Here is a 17,686-nt window from a genome sequence, read left to right on the forward strand (position 1 = left end):
TCAAGAATAATGAAAGAATATCATTGATGCCTCGTCAGTATCTGTACACACTCCGCAGAATACAAAATCCTTGTAAAATGGTATTGCTTGAGTCAGCATAAAGTACTACAACAGCTAAGAAATTGCTATACATACTCTTAATGTACAATTCTGTACAGTTGGAATGAGCAATGCGAAGCTCCTCAAAAATTCCCGAGTGTTTCATCAATCCCAGTGCTTGTTTCATAATATGATCACGGGCAATGCCATCAAAAACTCATGGCGCCTAATGACCAGATCATATAATCTTCCAATTCTTGGAAAAGACTTGCAGCATCTGAGCCTCTTAATTGCTGGTGAAGAAAGAGAGCTGTCTCAAAAGAAGCAAAGATGTATACTTCCTATGCAGGCGGAGCAGGCATCTTCTCACGAAGACTTAACAGAAGATCTCGTAGCTCAGGGAATACTGACAAGATTAGGAGTTCAAGGATGGCATATGCAAGTTGCTTCACACATACAGTAGACTGCATGATTGGGGGGGGGGGGGGGGGGTTAATAAATTAAAGCTATTTTAGGTCAGATAAAATATCAAAGAGCACAAACAATTACGGGGAGAATACAGAAAGATAGATTCCACTCTTAACAGCCAATGGGCAAACACATAAGGAGATTAACCTGAGTGAAATAGTAAATGTCTCTTGCACAACGCTTGTATTGCTTACTCCCAATCAAGCTGACCAAGGCTGTAGGAGCTCCATCTGCAAAAAGGAACGAAGTTTTATGTTGATTTCTAATCCTAATCAAATAATTAGCAGAGAAAGTAGTTGCAGTCCAGTAGTTTCCGAGAGGAGGCCATGAAAATCAAATAAACTTGCGAGAATACCACGAAACAAAGATCAAGCTTTAAGTTCAAATGACTGATCTCAAGACGAATAAATGTCAATCTTTACAATAAAGAAGATTACTCACCAAAGAGCACTTTCTTGACATCACTTGCTCTACGAGCAGCCTCAAGTTGTTCCTCAAAGGATCCTGGTTTTAAAACCTTACTCCCACCAAGTTGGCTTACAGCTTGAAAAGATTTCAGATCTGGTTGAGCATCGTCTTTGGTCTGAATATTCCCCACTCTAGTAAAAAATGTGCCACCAGGCCAGAGAACCTGAAAGAAAAGCAATAATTAGGAACATAAAATAAAAAATTTCAAATGCGTCTCCTCTTTTCACCAGTCAATTCTCTCAATCATATCCCATTTATAAAGGACCTTGACCATCACACCAAATTTAAACTTGGTACACTTCAAAATAAATTATGTCAACCAGAGGCACATCAAATGATAGTCGCTCCTAGATTTCAGCAAATGAAACGGAATGTTTCAAACAAATAATCAAGTTAAAAACAATAAATAAATGAAACGTGACATGTGACCGGATGCAAATGGGAGACAATAATAAATCAAAAATAGCAGCTCAAAGTATCTGAATGTATCTCTATACTTTCATAGAAAACAATTTTAACATGCAAATAAACAGAAAAGCTCACACTAAGCAGGTTTTATATGCATGCACTTGTCAAATATAACTGTCATCAGCATACTCATCCTGTGGGTCTATCGGACATTTGACAGCATTGGGTTCGCTCATTACTGATTGTTAATAACTTAAACCCACACTTGTTTTTAACCTTCCGACATGAGAAAGGCAAAAGGGCATTCAGCAGAAGTCAATTCAGTGTTACGAACTATGAAGAAGGCCAAGCAACTCAATTTGGCTTTCACCTGACTTTTCAGAGAGACCATCAAAGTTTTCTCTCATGCTCTAGCACTGACGAGCCAGAGTATCATTAACACTCTGGTTCTATGGTCTCAGAAGATAGTCCAGCACAATGCTTAAACAAAGATGCTTTCTTTCATGGATCACTTTTAGCATCAAATAACAAGAGATCTCTTTCTACATTGTAACTCAAATAATGTTCTTGCCAATTGCACATGCTAACATTTCTCTAGTTTAAACTCTAAATCATTTAGTCAGTTTCCTGAAACAAAACATTGCAGGGCTAGTACAAGGTTAATGATTGAAGCCTTCTTTAAGGAAATTTACAAAACATATAAAGTGGATTTATTTAAAGAAGCCTAGGACTTTATGGGTTTTTAAAACTGAGCTATCTATACAGTGGGATTAAAATGGATGCAATGGCGCTTCAGCTGCCTACGTTCAGCACAAAAATCTCAGCTTAAAAGTCCCAGTAGGACTATGCTAAATCCTGTCAAATCTGCACACTTTGGAGCTGATGTCCAAGCGTGAACTCTAATATACTTAAATACACAGCTACCCAACTTATATATGTTAAACCTATGAAAAAAGCAGAATCAGCTGTTAATAGGCTGCGTTTATAATACTTGTTTGAAGCCTCTCACCAACTGATGATTGCATGTATAGCTTTAGATTACTGAACTTGTCAACATAAAGTATATAGTTGACTATTATAATTAGTTTGAATCTTACATCTTGAAGCCACCGAATCCCTAGCGCAATATTGTCTTCTCTTCGAAGGCAATATATCTGCCTCAAGAGCCAGTCATCAATAGCATCTTCCATTACTAGCTGAAGTATTTGCTTTGACATCCAAAAGACCTGTCGTCTGCGTTGACCAAATACATACATGATACATATTAGACAAAAATTATACAAATCCTTGATAGTAGAGCGTTATGTTTGATGTGGTCATATGACTGCAAAAAGATAATTGCTTTAGGGTAAACAGACATGAATATAGGAAGCCTAGAAAGCTGTGAATAACCATTAGCAAAGTCTGGAAACGGTTAGTATTGTTTGGTTCCAACTAACAAATTCCTTAAAAGTTTCTATCATGCACACAAAAAAGTAAAAGTGAAAATAAGCCAGAATACAAGAAATAAAAATAAATTATAATACTCAAAAAATAGAAGTTCAATGCTACTAAGACCATGCTTAAGTTAAAGTTCATGTTCATGGACTGGATGATCATATATATGTATTATGTAGCAAAGAGAATGTCATCAAGGTAATAGCTCAAGAAAGTTCACAAAAAACACAGGAAGGCCAAAGGATAGCTTCTTAAAATAAACTATCAGTAGTAGAAATGCTCAAATGTTATCCATTCAAAATGTGATGGCAATAACAGCAGCATAAAAGAGATCTCAACCAAGAAAGTTGTTACCAGAAGAAGAACCAGAAGAAAAGAACATGACACTTGATCATAAAGTAACAAATGTGACAAATCTCAGTCGTTAGCACTTTGTAGTTAAAAGAGCGATGAAAAGAGAACACTCTTAATTATTGAAACCCTCTAGATCATTGTCATACATAATTCCAAATTCTCGAATGCAAGAAAACAACAATTCAATCACAGTTTCTGGTAGATGAAAGGGCACATCATAATTGTTTACCACTCTCAGAACAAATTCACACAATTGACCATGCAACGAACCAATACTAAGATGTTGAAACAAAAAATGATCGCGCAATTACTCAAGGCAGGAAAAATTTTAGCTCACCTTAGCCAGCCTCTTCTCTTAAGTTGAAATACCTTGTCCACTAAATTCAATAGAGGCACACTTACGTTGGACGGAGTCCACTGGAAGAAAATCAATTATAAACAATAAAATATCTCATACAAAAATATACCAGGTTAAAAAATTTAGCAAACAGGCTATATTCTTGACCTTACGGAAGTAAATAAAAATAACAATGAATGCACCAAAAAGAACTGGATGCAAACTTATATATACAAGTAGTACGCTCAAAAGGTACGCAAGAGAAACATGAATATCAAATAAAACACAGAAATCTAAAAACCAAACATCACTCTATTAAGTGAAAGAGATAAAGAATTACTTGAATCATCATAAAATTGCAACAATCCCAACATAAACCAATAAGTACACTCTAAAGTCTTTAAGGTCATCAATGCATTTATACATAGTCTGTATGGAAACTTTCAATACACTAGTTATCTCTATATCACACATATTGTTTAATATTGCCTTTAAAACCTAATATCATTTTCAACCCAGTCCAAAATTCCCTTGTCCCTGAAGACATTTCTACTGACAAAAAAATGGAGCATTAAATAGGACAGACGGTGAAATCAATTATTAGCAATTCCTTGAAGTGGCAAAAAGATATATCATCACCGATTGAGCTTGCTAACAGGTATTCATTATTGAGCACTTCTGCCATTTTTGCCTTGCCACCCTACACCTTAGCCTTCGACTCAAGAATTTAACTTAATGGATGTTTCATCATACCGTGAAAACTCCAAGAACTTTTTACCATGCTACCTCAAATATGATAGGTATTTAAAATTAACACGGTATCAAGATACTCAAATTCATGCGCAAAACCAATATAATGCCAATTATATGAACATTACCTCTGGAGGCATTCCAGCTGGATCTTCCAAATGATCTGGGATTAGTGGAGAACTGGCAGCAGGAAATCCAACCTGGCCAATCCCTTCAGTTTTTGCCTCTAAGCTAAATTCCTTCTGTGTGGCTAAGTTCCTAGACTCTTCACCACGTTTCACTACCCGAGGTGGAAAACCTTTTGAGTTCAATTCATTGTCTGAATGCCACCCAGTTCCTTGTGCAAAAGATGTGACCTCCTGAAGGTCATAGCTTCCATCTTTATCACCGTCTTCATTGTCAGAGAAGCTGTTCACGGTCTCAGATGTATTTTGCCTTACAACACATTTACTAATTTCATCGGTACTCAATGACAAGTTTCTACCAGAGATTGAGGAGGCATCATCAGTGGGGGAAGGTGAACCAACAACTTTCCTCATCAAGCCATCCGAAACCCCTTTAAACTGCCGTACAATGTCATCCACGGCATCATCCACATTTACTGTAATAACAACAAAGGACAATTAAATGGTCAGAAAAATCACAATAACTCATCTAGGCTAAAATCAAAATTCAGGAAGAAAACAGAAATATAATTTTGCCAGAACATATTGGGTGAACTACTTATTTTCAATCACAAAAAAATTCATTAAGAATTGAGTTCCATACGCGCGATAGTTCCTCCTCAAATAGTTGGCAAAATAAACTAATTCCATTTTACAGTTTCTCACATATGAATCAGATTGAAAACGAGATGTTCAAAGCCATCCAGGATACACACACAAGCACCAGTATGGACAATAAGAGACAGACTTCTGATGGTCAAAATTGAATAAAAATGTGTGTATGTGTATGTGAAAGAAAGAGAGAGAGACTTTGACAAATTGAGATCGTTAAAAAAAAAATAATAATAAATAAATAAATAAGAAAGAGGAAAAACAAATTTATGACATACATAGTGATGAGGAACATGCCACTTCTATTAATAAAGGAAAAATATGTCCGGCTAATAGAATAAAGTACACTGAGTAATAATATTAAATAAAAGTCTTACTAATGACCAACTCTTAGAAAAGTGCAAATGGTAAGCCAGAAGATGAAAGAGTTTGTTTAAAATCATGAAAACAACTATACTGGATAATTGTCGCAGTTGAAGAACCTATGAAAAATCCACGTGATGGGATCTCTTGCACTATAAGTAACAGGATAATAAAAGGCAATAAAAAAAAATGTATAAAATTCAAGAGTGTGGTAACAACAAACAGAAAAACCACATACCTGCTAGGGTTCTCATCACTGATGATGATTTTCCAAAAGAATAATTCTTCAAAATCAAAAGGCTATATTAGTGATTAGATATATCTCAGCTGACCAATAGAAAATGTAAATTACTGTTGTAAATGAGTTACAGTATTTAGCCAGAAAACTAACACTGACTGTCATGAAGATACAAACCTTCGAATTAACACTTAAAAAATCCAAGACTTCATGTTGTTCAGCAACATTGGCTATAGAAAGGAGATCCTGTGGTATAGGTAACAAAACTGAGACAAGAAGAAAATGGTGCTGCCATTGAAGAGAATAAGACAGAGAAGGAAGTCAGAGTACTTGTAGATATTTGTCAAGCTGAATACAGCGCTGATGAACAAAAGCATCCTCGGTGCTTGACGAGAATATCCTTTTGGGGGGTAAATGTAATGTATAGTTTGGGAATTCTTTAAGATGTCGATGTAATCGTTCAAAATTTCTATATCTACATGGAGACAAGAACAAGAGTCAAGTTAAAACCAGACTCAAATCATTTCTGCTACAAAATGAAGCATACTGATATGGAAACTCCAGGAACTTTCTTATTAACTCATTGCAACCAAACTAACTTGTGGTTACCAGACAAATTCTCTAATGCGTATAAAACATGTGATCACATGGTACTCTTGTAGATATGAAATAGGCAAGTAGAAACCTTCTTTTCACAAAGCAAGTTCTTTTTTCTGAATCTGTCACTGCAATTGAATACACTGCAAAAGATTTTGACCCAAGTTTCTCAAAATAAGCTCCCATTACCTGTACACATAGGTCAGGAAAGCATACAAAATATAACTATGACTTGAAGAAAACATCATCCATGATATATCTAGAGACACAAGCTCAACAGAAAAGGATTGTAATGGCTGATCATTTTATATTTTATGCATCTCACAAAAATTTTAGATAAAGATGCTCACCCGGCACTTGAGCTTGGGGCAATGTTGTCCATCACTGCAAAGCATTACATCTGAGGCATTCTTATGCCCAAGTTCTTCCCCACTCCTTCCAAAATCAGGGCTGTAAAACTCAGCAATGATGGACCCTCCACTTTCTCCTGTAAACGCTTTTTTTGAATCAGGTTCAGTTTTCAAAGCAGAAGTGCTGCTGGATTTCTTAATCCTACTTCGATTTGCATCTGCACCAACGCTATCAGTATTATTCAACAGATCCCCATCAAAATTTTGAAACAATTGTGTTTCCTTTTTACTCCCCTCACTTATTTGAGTTACAAGACTTAATCCTGGTGGTAGCCCCAGGAGTGCTTTCTCCCCTGTTCCTGCAGATAATCCAATCCTGTTGGTGAGCACATCCTTCCCCATATTCGTAGTAGGTACAGCACTATGTATTCCTTGACCCCCCATATTCGTAGTAGGAACAGCACTATGTACTCCTTGACCCTTCCCTAGGTATTCCCGGACTCCAGCTTTTTCTGCACGTTTCTGCTCTTTCTTCTTATAATTTCTTCCTTTTGTCCACATGTTTTCAAGATTTTCGGGAGTAAGAACTTCAGTTCTTCTTTGGGTCACAGCCTCCAGCATTTGTGCCCACTCAGCAGCTCGCAGATGCACAGACTCTTCCTGGGATGTATTATCATCCAAAGACATTTCTCTTTGATTCCCAAAATTTGTTGGTATCATATCAGTCCCTTGATTATGCAACGAAGAGAATTGTCCTGAGATCGAATCTCCCATTTTCATTTCCCCTGTACGCTTATCAACACTCAACCCTCTATTGCTATCATCTCTGATAGCAAGTAAAATGACTTCAATCAATTCATTGATATACCTGGTTAAAGAAAGAATTTTATCGGATGGTTAGACATTCAAGAGAAGAGAAAGGCATAGAATACTTCACGTCCTCTGAGAATTTCTAAAAATAAAAACTCAAATGTATGCTGTTACATGTATAATCCGTTGAAAGTATGGTATGATTATCATTCCCTTTCCCTCACTACATTAAGTGATGTATATTGGAGTTGTAACAATGTCCTCAACTCAGCATTTCAGATGATTTTAACAACAAATATTCCATTTGCAAAATAATTAGTTCAAGAAACAAGTCTAGTCTAGCACAGTCCACAGGTAGTTCAAAAGCTTGGACTTTCAAGTACCCTTAAAACCTCCAAAACCCTTCAGCATTAACCAGTCATCTAGGAGAACGCAAAAAGAGAAAAAGAGAAAGAGCAAAGTTGAAATTACTACAACGATAAAGCATCAAAATAAATCATCATGAAATTATATACTGATTTACTAAAATTATTAGAATTCAACATATCCAGAGTGTTTCCCAGATTAACACGTGAACTGTGTGTTAAGAGCTAAAGTTATCCCATCTTCACACAAATTATTAGAGAAAGAGAAAAACTAGAAGATATAGTTTTATTTTGGAAACCAACCATGAAGATTTAAACATTTTTCAGACAAAGAAAGCTTAAAAATCAAAATATTAAAGCTATAAAATATTGAATAAGAATCAAGAATTGTCAAAAAACTTACGAAGGACTTGCCAAATTCATAACAGGTTGTATCACCAAACAAGTTACAAGCTCTCTAGCAATTGTCCGAACAATGGGGCAATGAGCTTCTCGCGGTCTTAGCACTACCGTTAGCACTCCACTCATTATGCGCTGAAGAACCTGAGAGAGAGAGAGACAGCACAAATTTTTTAAGCAGACCACAAACAGAAAAATGTCAAGATAAATTAAAGTATTAATGGAGCTCTCCAACCACACCTTGTACTCACTCTCAGGAGATATCAATGCTGGATGAAGCTCCTTAGATGCCGTAAGATGGTATTTCAATCTTTCATCCCTCTCCTCAGATGATAGCGTTCTCATAACATCAACACCTATAACTGCTTGGTTTCTTCTGAAAAGATCTAAGTGATCACCTATTAGATCGACTACATCCCTGAAAAATAACACAGTTATTTCTTGATGTTCTTTAAGTGCCCTTCTATTATCAAACTTGAGAAAAAAATTTTAGACTTATAAATTTCATTTTATTTTATACCTCGTTAGCAAGTCAACAAGATTTATTGTTTTGACCCTTCCCGATATTTCACCAATTGCATCCATGATAATGCTTCGCATTAGCTCAGGGGCCTCCCTATCCGGTGTAATATCTGAATACCATAAATCATCCACAAAATCCTTCAAAATTTTATCGATAAACTCACTGATTGCAGACTCCACAATAGGAGAATCAATTTTCCGCTTCCATTTTTGTGGGGCTGATGCATTAGAAAGACGTGAATCATTCACAGACAATTGTTTCTTCTCCAACAGAGAAAGATAAGTTTGAGGATGTCGTGCCTTAACTTTCCAGGATATTTCTACCTCATTAGATAGCATTCGCAATGCACAAACAATAAGAATTGATATGGGCAAATTCACCAACATTGATGTGCTTGTATCTGCATTGAATAATTAAAAAGAAAATAAATATAGTACACAGATAAGCAGTACATTATACAGAAACATATTTGAAAAGATAGCATATCAATCTCCCAAAAACTGGTACTGTAAGAAAAACAATCAGTACCAGCATCAAAGAGTTAGACCAAGATTCTCCATGATTTGGTTGCTCTCAGAGATTGAAAAAACACTTTAATAAAATCTGGAATCCAACTTGGCATCATTAACTTAAGCAATGAAAAAGCTAAAAGAAGAACTTACACTAGCGTCATAAACATTTTGCTGAGGTCACTGAGGTTTTCCATTTTACGGCCCCTGAAGTGTTTTCTACTTGACAGCTAATGTCTACTTACTATCCACTGCTAGTGATTTCATTCTACAGCAGCCGTGGACTAAAAGCCACAACATCTCAACAAAAAACATACCCTTAGTTCGGCGCCACCAAATTCAAAGTTATCCTTTCATAAAAAAGGTATATAAATGAAGACTGGCCCTATCATTAACACTAATTTCCAATTTCAAATTACCAAACACAGCTTAAACACCAATAATAAGACACCATAAATACCAGCTAAAAAGCACACAGAATTAAATGATGTAAACAAGTTCAACAATGCAACGACAATTCAAAATTCTAAAACGACACCCTAGCTTAACCTAAACTATAAATTAAATTCAACACAAATTAACCGAATAAAGCAAAAAAAAGAAAATTTAAAAAAACACGAGAATTTGATTGTTATCGTACGCGATAAGAAATAGCAGACCGCGAATATCAACAAGGCCCACCACACCGTCCGTACTTTGGCTTCCTCGATCAGATCTTGTATCGTCTCCATCGCCTTCATTTTTTTTTCTCTGTTTAATTAACAGAAAATTGCTTAAATTTTCAATTGACTAGAGACATCGATATCGCTCGAGGATATTGATCGCGCGAAAAGTAAGGCCTTGTTCGGTTTCTGGAGACGTGGTGGCGTCTGTCAGCTAATTGACTTTATACAGCAATTAATTTGTACGCAGCAAACATGAGGGAACATCAGACTCAGAGCATCTGAAATTTGATTTCGCTAGCTTCTGTTTTTGTTTTTTTTTTTTGGCATTTTTATATTTTTATTTTTAATTTTTTTTCTTGGTCTTGTAAATGGAAACAAATTATACGTGCGAAAAAGAAAATTTGCTAAGCGTAGTTACGCTCGTTGTTCCGTTACTTTACACGTGTAAAGTCGGGGATCTTCTCAGTTCATCTGAAAATTATTTCGATAAATTTTTGCTATTTATTACTGTAAATATTATTATGAAAGTTATGCATAATAATGCCTGATAACCAATAAGAATGTTTGCTACTTAATTGAAGCACCTGACAAAAATTGATGCCGGTAGGAGGCGCATATGGGTGACAGCGTGGACAACGTGGATAATACAAGTCAAGTTGGCGCTGTGTTACAAATGTTTCCAACTCATTCCTGCGATATGATTATGAAAACGGTCGGGCAGAACAGAAGTATGCTTCAATTAAAATACCATTCCAGAGGACAAAGGAAAAAAAAAGTTTTGAATTATATGATGAATGGGCCGAGATGGGTCATTTCTGGGCTTTGAATGCCCAATTGGTTTAAAGCATCATCATGGATATAAGTTCGACAATGGGCTTTAGTGATAGGAGTCAAGAATCATAATATTTGTGATTGGCCCATCTGCGGTGGCATTTATTTATTATATCACATAGAGAATCCAAAATAGTAGGAATTCCCTTATCCCATTGAAAAATAAGCATATCTTATAATTATCTATGATCGTTTGCGTCTCTAGTGTGATCGAATCCTTCCAGTAGTAATCAAATGAACTGCGTTATAGACATAAAAGCGTAAGAACTCAAGGTACTCTATTGTTCCCATCTTTATCTAATTCGAGGAGTAGAGTCAGGATCCCTTGAGTTCTTAACAAACATAATATTATGTTTTGCTCCTATAAATAAAAAAAAATGGATAACTTTTTTTAATGCATCATCGTGCATAAGAATATTAGATTACCCAATATAAAAGATTGAAAAATCATCACAAACCACCCTTTTTTTCTTTTTTATTTTGATTTTTGAATTTTTTTAATGGTATCTTTTAACTTTCCATATATAGAAATAGAAACAAATAGACTTAAATATTAGAATCTTGTATTATTGTCAATATTAAATTTATAAGACAAAAGATAAATCAAGTAATGAGTATAAATCCGGTGAGGTATTAGTTACAGTAACTTGTAAGGTATCTTTGTACACACTAATATGTTTTTAATAAAATGTATCTTGATATTATTTTTATTTCGTATTTTATTAGGATACAATCCAAATTTTTATATTTATCCTTGCAATTGCAAAGACTTATGTCCTTTGTTTCTATTGAAAGAGTTAGTTATTAGGTTTTGAAGACGAAGGCGATGGTAGCGAAACCAACTTAATTAAATTTTATTTGGAGTCAAATTTTTAACTTGTTTTCTTTTGGCTAAAACTAATTTTGTTTTAGTTTATTGTGAATAGGAGAGATCAATGACTTCTTCTTCTTTTTTATTTTTTTATTTTGGGGTGACGGGGGTGGTGAGGGGAAGTATAGCATAAAAGTGGTCATTTTATAAAATCAATCAATTGAGATTTGACTTGTTTACCTCATCTCCTTAATTTTAAGGTAGAGGGTTCAAGTCTCATTAAGTACCTATGAGAGTTAGTTTTCTATCATTACTTATGCAGAGATTTAGTTTTTATTTTGAGTTTTGATAGGTTGGCTATGTTGGACATTGATTGTTCATTTATATTTTGGCTTTGGTTGTATCATATAAAATATATATCAAAGCAAATAAAAATTAATAATCTATCAAAATAAAAAGTCGATCTATGGTCTTATTGGTAAAAGCCTAAAAGTTCATTGATCCAAACATTATCAACTAATTATTTTTGGTTGGAAATATTTTCACCCCATTATTTTTGTAAATCCACCACATTTCTAGAAAATAATTACAATGAATTTACTTTTTTTTTAAAACAAAAACAAATCAACAAAAGTTTTGTACAATTAATCAACTAAATCTTTCTTATATATATATATTTACCACTTAGGTTTTTTTGTCCATCTTTGATTACAAAAGCTACTTTGATATAAATTTTATCTGACTATTTTATCCTTATGATATAAAATGATCAAATTACCCTTATAATCATAAGTTGTTGTATCTAATAGTCTAGATATTTAATTTTATGGCTTATAATTTAATGTTTTTAAATGAATCTAATAATTATTTTTTATATCCTTACATGCTAATGACATAAATTTGATAGTCCAATAATTTACGTGAATATTCTATCTTAAAGACATTATATTAGTTTAATTAAAAATTAGTGATCATACTAATAAAGTAATATTAATATATTATATAGAAACAATGAATTCCAAATAAAATTAAAGTAAATTTTTAGTGCTTTTATTTTATAAGGGTAAAACAGCCTATTAAACTAACCCTAAATCAATCATTATAATCAAATATAATAAAAAATTAAGTAAAAAAAAGTAATGATATAGTTACAAACTCTTGTATAAATTTATTTTATACAAACTGATGTAGTATTATAAAATTGGTTGAATTAAATATCTTTCTACTCACATAATTTATTTATATTATTTTATATTTTTATTCAACTAATAAATTAATGTCACATTAATTTTTATAAAATAAATTTATATAAAAATTTGTAACTATATTATCGCCAAAAAAAACTAAAATTTAATTGAAATGTCCCTATCCATTATTTTTTGGATAAGTTTGAAAGAAAAAAGTCCCCTGCCCCCGGCCCACCTCTCATTGTGCCCGTTGTCCGCTGCCCGCGGTATCGGCGCAACGCTACGTTTCGACAACCCACTTTTAAACCAATGTGCCACTTCCGCATGCCAATTTCCCCCTTATTAAAATCATTATATACCAATTCCCCCTTACTATTTTCATAATGACCAATTTCCTCCCTGCCGTTATAACAGTAACAGAAGTTGCTCAATTTTTAAGTACTTTTACCTATTTGCCCCTAGTATCCAAATGACAGGAGATTGGCGCCAATTTTCTTAGCTCTAGTGGATAAAATTACACAATCACCCACATGTTTTAATTGATATATAACAAAGTGAAATTTTAAAAGTGCCCTTACTTTTAGAGTCAAAAAGACTTCATTGCCATTAATATATGGATTGAAAAAATGAATATTAATAGGAAGACTAACGTTTATTTTCTAATTTCATGAATCAAGCTATATATACCCGTAAAACACAATTGCAATAAGCCTAATTTGCGTCATTTCTGTCAAACCACATTCCTTGCACAAACATTCCCGAATATTCTATCATTTCAACCATTTATGTCTCCACAATTATAATCTTGCAAAAATATAAATACCCAATCACTTATTACAAAAACAATCTAACAAAATCTTACCGCATTGCCAAAAAAAAATTATATATCTTCGTTATAATCAAAATCAAGGAGTAATCGTTTGACGCATCAATGACATATAAGCTAAATGTAATCATAATATAAGAATATTCCATCATAGCTGACCAAAAGTAAACACAATATTCAAATGGGTATGAATTTTATTGCCACGTACCCAACGAATGAAGCCACCTTTACCCCCTGCTACAATAGTTAACAAAACTAATTAGATATCATATTTTACAAGATACTACATGCAACCACCAAAGCCATCGGGCATAGAAGCTGATGGTTGAGTTGCATTCAACCTATCTTTGCTCTCTTTTCTGACTTTTTTTAGAGTAGGCTTGGTATTAATAACCCCATCATTGTTGTTGTTACCAGTTCCTTGATCATGCCCTTGTCTAGCCCTCCTTTGCCTCGCTATAATATATGCAGGTTGTTGTTGTTGTCCAATTGTACTTTGAGGTCCATATATTCCTAAAAAGTATTAATTTAGTTATTATTCATGGACATAAAAATAAGGAATTAACATAGAAGTTGAATATTACCTGGTGCTTGTTCAGGTTGTGCTTGTGCAACTACTTGATAAATTTGTGCTTGTGAAGCCTGCATAGACCTTACTTTACTTTGCTTCACTTTAATGGATGTAGATAATTTTTGTTGTCCAATTAATTGGTGAGCTTTATTTGTTCCTGAAAAAAATATTATTATTACTCACAAACATTAAATATAGGCACTTTTTAAGGTTAGTCCACTATATGCTCCTACTGGTAGAGCTTCTCGTTCTACTAGCGCTTGATAATTCACAGAGCTTGAGCAAACATCCTTCTCTTTTTACAATGTCAAAAGCTACATCAATTCAATAAAATTTTATTTCAGAATTTATTAATATTTAATATTTATACCTTGTAAGTTGGGCATTTTTTTTTGTTGTGCCCCATTTCATGACATATGCTGCATTTCACAGTGAATCTTCTCTTATAGAATGGTTTCTTTTTAGCTTCATTCACTTCTTTTCTTCTATTCAACTTGGGCCTCCCCGGTTGAACTTTTTTTACAGGAGGCTTTAAAATTGGCCTATCAATTTTAGGCCAATTAGTCCTGTCTGGAAGGGGATTAATTGTTGCTGAATAAGTAAGCAGATATGCCTCCCTTGTTAAGCTCTTGTCAACATAATCAGATGGCTCGCCATGACTATGTAAAATTCCAGCCATGGCATGCTTGCATGGAAGCCCACTCATCTGCCACCCACCACACTCACAATACCATTTGTTCAAGTCCACAATATAGTGCCTTTCCATGTCAGGCATAATCTCTACAACTTCAAATTGATATTTGTTTACTTTTATAATTGACACACATCTTGCAGCCTTGGCAATCTTAGCAATTTTTTTTTGTACTCATGGAGGTATATTTGACTCCCAATCCTCACACTTCTCCCTTCTCTTTATCATCCTTTTCATAAGCTTCATTCTAATAAATTCAAGAAGCTCTAGAATCGATTTCCTTTTATACTCATTTAGATAACTATTCCATGACTCTGACATGTTATTTGTCACATGATCAGTCTTGTAGAATGGGTCAAAATGATGGCATGACCATGTGCTTGGATCATTGTCAACTAGCCACTCGTAAGCATTTTCATCAATTTTGTTTATTGTTGTCATTACATCATCAAAGTCAGTCTTGTTAGTGGCTCTTGCCGCTTTCCAAAAGTGTTCCCTCAAAATCTCAGCTAAATGTTGTTTTCTAAAGTTGGCATACACATGTCTTGCACAATATCTAGTTTTAGAACTTGGAAAAACATCTTGAAGAGCATGAATTAAACCTTTTTGTCTGTCAGACATAAATGAGATAGCCATATCATTGTGGATATTCATATGCTCTTTAAATAGTTCTAGAAACCATGTCCAACTCTCCCTCGATTCAACCTCACATATACACACAGCCAAAGGAAAAACACCATGTTTGCATCTAAAGCAACAGCAGAAATCAAAATGCCTCCAAAAGATGTCTTCAAGTGGCAACCATCTAAACCAATGAATCCTCTGCACCCCTTCATGAACCCTTGCTTTGAAATTAATTTTTACTGTTGCATCGTTGTTAGTCATAAGCAAAACATTGGCATAATCATTTAGTACAGCATATGAGTTAATATAATCACCCTCGCACATTTTTAATACCCTTTTCTTGGCCCTGTATAGCCTTCTCCTATTTGTAGCAGTACCAAATCTATTTAATAATACAGAAGCTATAAAAGATGAAGAAATCCCAGGATTTGACTTAATTACACCAAATAATTTCTTAGCCACCCATTTACTGGTTGTCTCAGGGTTCTTAATAAGTGGTATGCACATGTGCGCTCCACCTTTGATTGTTTTGATCATGAAACTAATTTTATCTACCATCAATGAAGCATGAATTCTCCACTTGCATCTTTTGTTTGCACATAAAGCAGTGACTCTGGCCCTCTCATTCTTCTCCCTGTGTAGAACACAACCTTGTTGGATTGCAAATTCCTTAAGGACACTCCTGAATTCGTCAACAATAGAAAACACCTGACCAACCTCCAATATGATTTCTTCATCAGCCATTTGTCTGAACCTTTGTGCTCTTAATTCTCTGGCCAGCATTTGAATACTATCTTCATCTAAGTTCAAATGAAAATCATCAGGTGAAGTATCCTCATCACCACTTTCATAATCAGATAGAAGTGCCTTATTGTCAAAATCAGAATTATCACTAGAATCTATTATGTTTTCTACATCCTCATTGTCAATCTTCACAATTTCCCCAATTTCATCATCAGTCCAATTTATAAAATCCACACTGTTGGCATCGTCATTGTCCAATGGTTCATTATCATCATTGTCTAATGGTTCGTCAGTCCATTTAGTTACTTGTTCATGATGAATTGCATCTGCCATTGTAGGTTTATTGCCTTCCTCATAAGCCTCAAACATCCTTTTAAGAGTATTTTCAGAAGAATTTTCAGGAATAAAAGATGTTTGATGATTTTCAAGAATGTCTGATTGCATTGCCTCCGATGGCAATGACTTCATTTCTAAAAGTAATAAAGTAATTTTTCTAGATAGCATTAGGTTCACAAAACTCAACAACTCCATGTCAGTCTCTAGTAACTGCTTAGCACCTGAAGAAGGAATTTGAGCCATTATCATGAACTTTTCATCATCCAGCCGATGTCTATTAACTACTTTCTCCATAACATCATTAATTAGAGCCACCAAGCTTAAACATTCTATCTCATATTCACCTAGGTCAATTAGTTTACCATCAAAGTGAACCTTGACATGTATTTGATCCATCTGTCAATATAAATATTCAAATCATGATACTTAGAAAAGAAAAATTAACATTTTTTTTTAATTCAGGCACATGATTCAAAATAACTAACAATTAAAAAAATAATTTTCTTTAACACTTATAAAGAAGAATACCTTAAAACATAAACAAAGCCAATTTTTTTCCCCAATTCAACATCAATCCGTACACTGAAAAAAAAAATACAAAAATGAGTTATTCCTTAAAATAAAAAACCAGAATACCGATTACTTAGCATCCATATTATTTATAGGCCTAAATATATTTATCAGAAAATTTTTCTGAAAATACCCATAAGATTATCACTTCAGCATCAACAGACAACAATTAGTAAATAAAGATAAAAATTTCGGTTGTATTAAATGTGTGCTTTTAAGCATTCACTAACCTGGAATGGTAATAGAATCATCTCCACATGTACACAAATGCTTTAGCAAAAAGACAGTTGAAAAAAATTTGATTTTGAAACTTTTTCTCTGACACCCGAACTAATAAGAAGTAAAGAAAATGAAAAGCCACTTTCTCTTTTGGATAAATTTACTTTAAAAACCTTTTATTTTCATCTAAGTTTATATTTTATTGTGTTAAAACCTAATTTTTTACATCACATGTCAGAATAGAATTTAAAATTCAAAAAATAATAATTAAATGACATTCTTATCCTCATTTTCAATTACTGTTATAACGACAGGATGGTAATTGATCATTATAAAAATAATATGGTGGCAAGTGGTATATGATGATTTTAATATGGGAGAAATTGATAATCCCCCTAATAATAATTCAGGATCTCCAAT

At 33.9% G+C, this 17,686-nt stretch overlaps 2 protein-coding genes across 15 annotated transcripts in view; both read right to left on the reverse strand.

The window, feature by feature from the left end:
- Positions 1 to 17,686, reverse strand: part of LOC102616795 (uncharacterized) — a 26,443-nt gene continuing 8,757 nt past the window's right edge. Inside the window, exons 1-16 of one of the 12 annotated variants that reach the window (XM_052432181.1) lie at positions 9,832 to 10,230; positions 8,680 to 9,082; positions 8,400 to 8,577; positions 8,164 to 8,303; positions 6,586 to 7,453; positions 6,324 to 6,424; positions 5,969 to 6,113; positions 5,816 to 5,884; positions 5,639 to 5,684; positions 4,390 to 4,862; positions 3,512 to 3,591; positions 2,481 to 2,616; positions 949 to 1,138; positions 655 to 737; positions 353 to 503; positions 1 to 285 (exon numbers count right to left, since the gene is read on the reverse strand). In XM_052432181.1, the coding sequence (XP_052288141.1) occupies positions 381 to 503; positions 655 to 737; positions 949 to 1,138; positions 2,481 to 2,616; positions 3,512 to 3,591; positions 4,390 to 4,862; positions 5,639 to 5,684; positions 5,816 to 5,884; positions 5,969 to 6,113; positions 6,324 to 6,424; positions 6,586 to 7,453; positions 8,164 to 8,303; positions 8,400 to 8,577; positions 8,680 to 9,082; positions 9,832 to 9,931 (3,135 nt within the window). In that variant the 5' untranslated portion in view covers positions 9,932 to 10,230 and the 3' untranslated portion in view covers positions 1 to 285; positions 353 to 380. Of the gene's footprint in view, positions 504 to 654; positions 738 to 948; positions 1,139 to 2,480; positions 2,617 to 3,511; positions 3,592 to 4,389; positions 4,863 to 5,638; positions 5,685 to 5,815; positions 5,885 to 5,968; positions 6,114 to 6,323; positions 6,425 to 6,585; positions 7,454 to 8,163; positions 8,304 to 8,399; positions 8,578 to 8,679; positions 9,083 to 9,831; positions 10,231 to 17,686 lie in introns of those variants that run through there. The other 11 variants (XM_052432180.1, XM_052432178.1, XM_052432182.1 and 8 more) reach the window with 11 other exon arrangements.
- Positions 13,396 to 17,418, reverse strand: LOC127899147 (uncharacterized). Of its 3 annotated transcripts, XM_052432190.1 has the most exons (5): positions 17,278 to 17,418; positions 17,006 to 17,059; positions 14,453 to 16,873; positions 14,096 to 14,239; positions 13,594 to 14,024 (listed from the first exon to the last, which is right to left on the reverse strand). In XM_052432190.1, the coding sequence occupies exon 3, from the start codon at positions 16,871 to 16,873 to the stop codon at positions 14,948 to 14,950; it is 1,926 nt and encodes a 641-aa protein (XP_052288150.1). In that variant the 5' UTR covers positions 17,006 to 17,059; positions 17,278 to 17,418; the 3' UTR covers positions 13,594 to 14,024; positions 14,096 to 14,239; positions 14,453 to 14,947. The 3 variants fall into 3 exon arrangements, 2 of the variants coding, with proteins under 2 accessions (XP_052288151.1, XP_052288150.1); XR_008050981.1 differs by lacking the exon at positions 14,453 to 16,873 and having other exon boundaries at positions 13,597 to 14,024; XM_052432191.1 differs by lacking the exons at positions 17,006 to 17,059; positions 17,278 to 17,418 and having other exon boundaries at positions 13,396 to 14,024; positions 14,453 to 16,994.

Source organism: Citrus sinensis, chromosome 8 (assembly GCF_022201045.2).
Source record: "Citrus sinensis cultivar Valencia sweet orange chromosome 8, DVS_A1.0, whole genome shotgun sequence".
Lineage (NCBI taxonomy): Eukaryota > Viridiplantae > Streptophyta > Magnoliopsida > Sapindales > Rutaceae > Citrus > Citrus sinensis.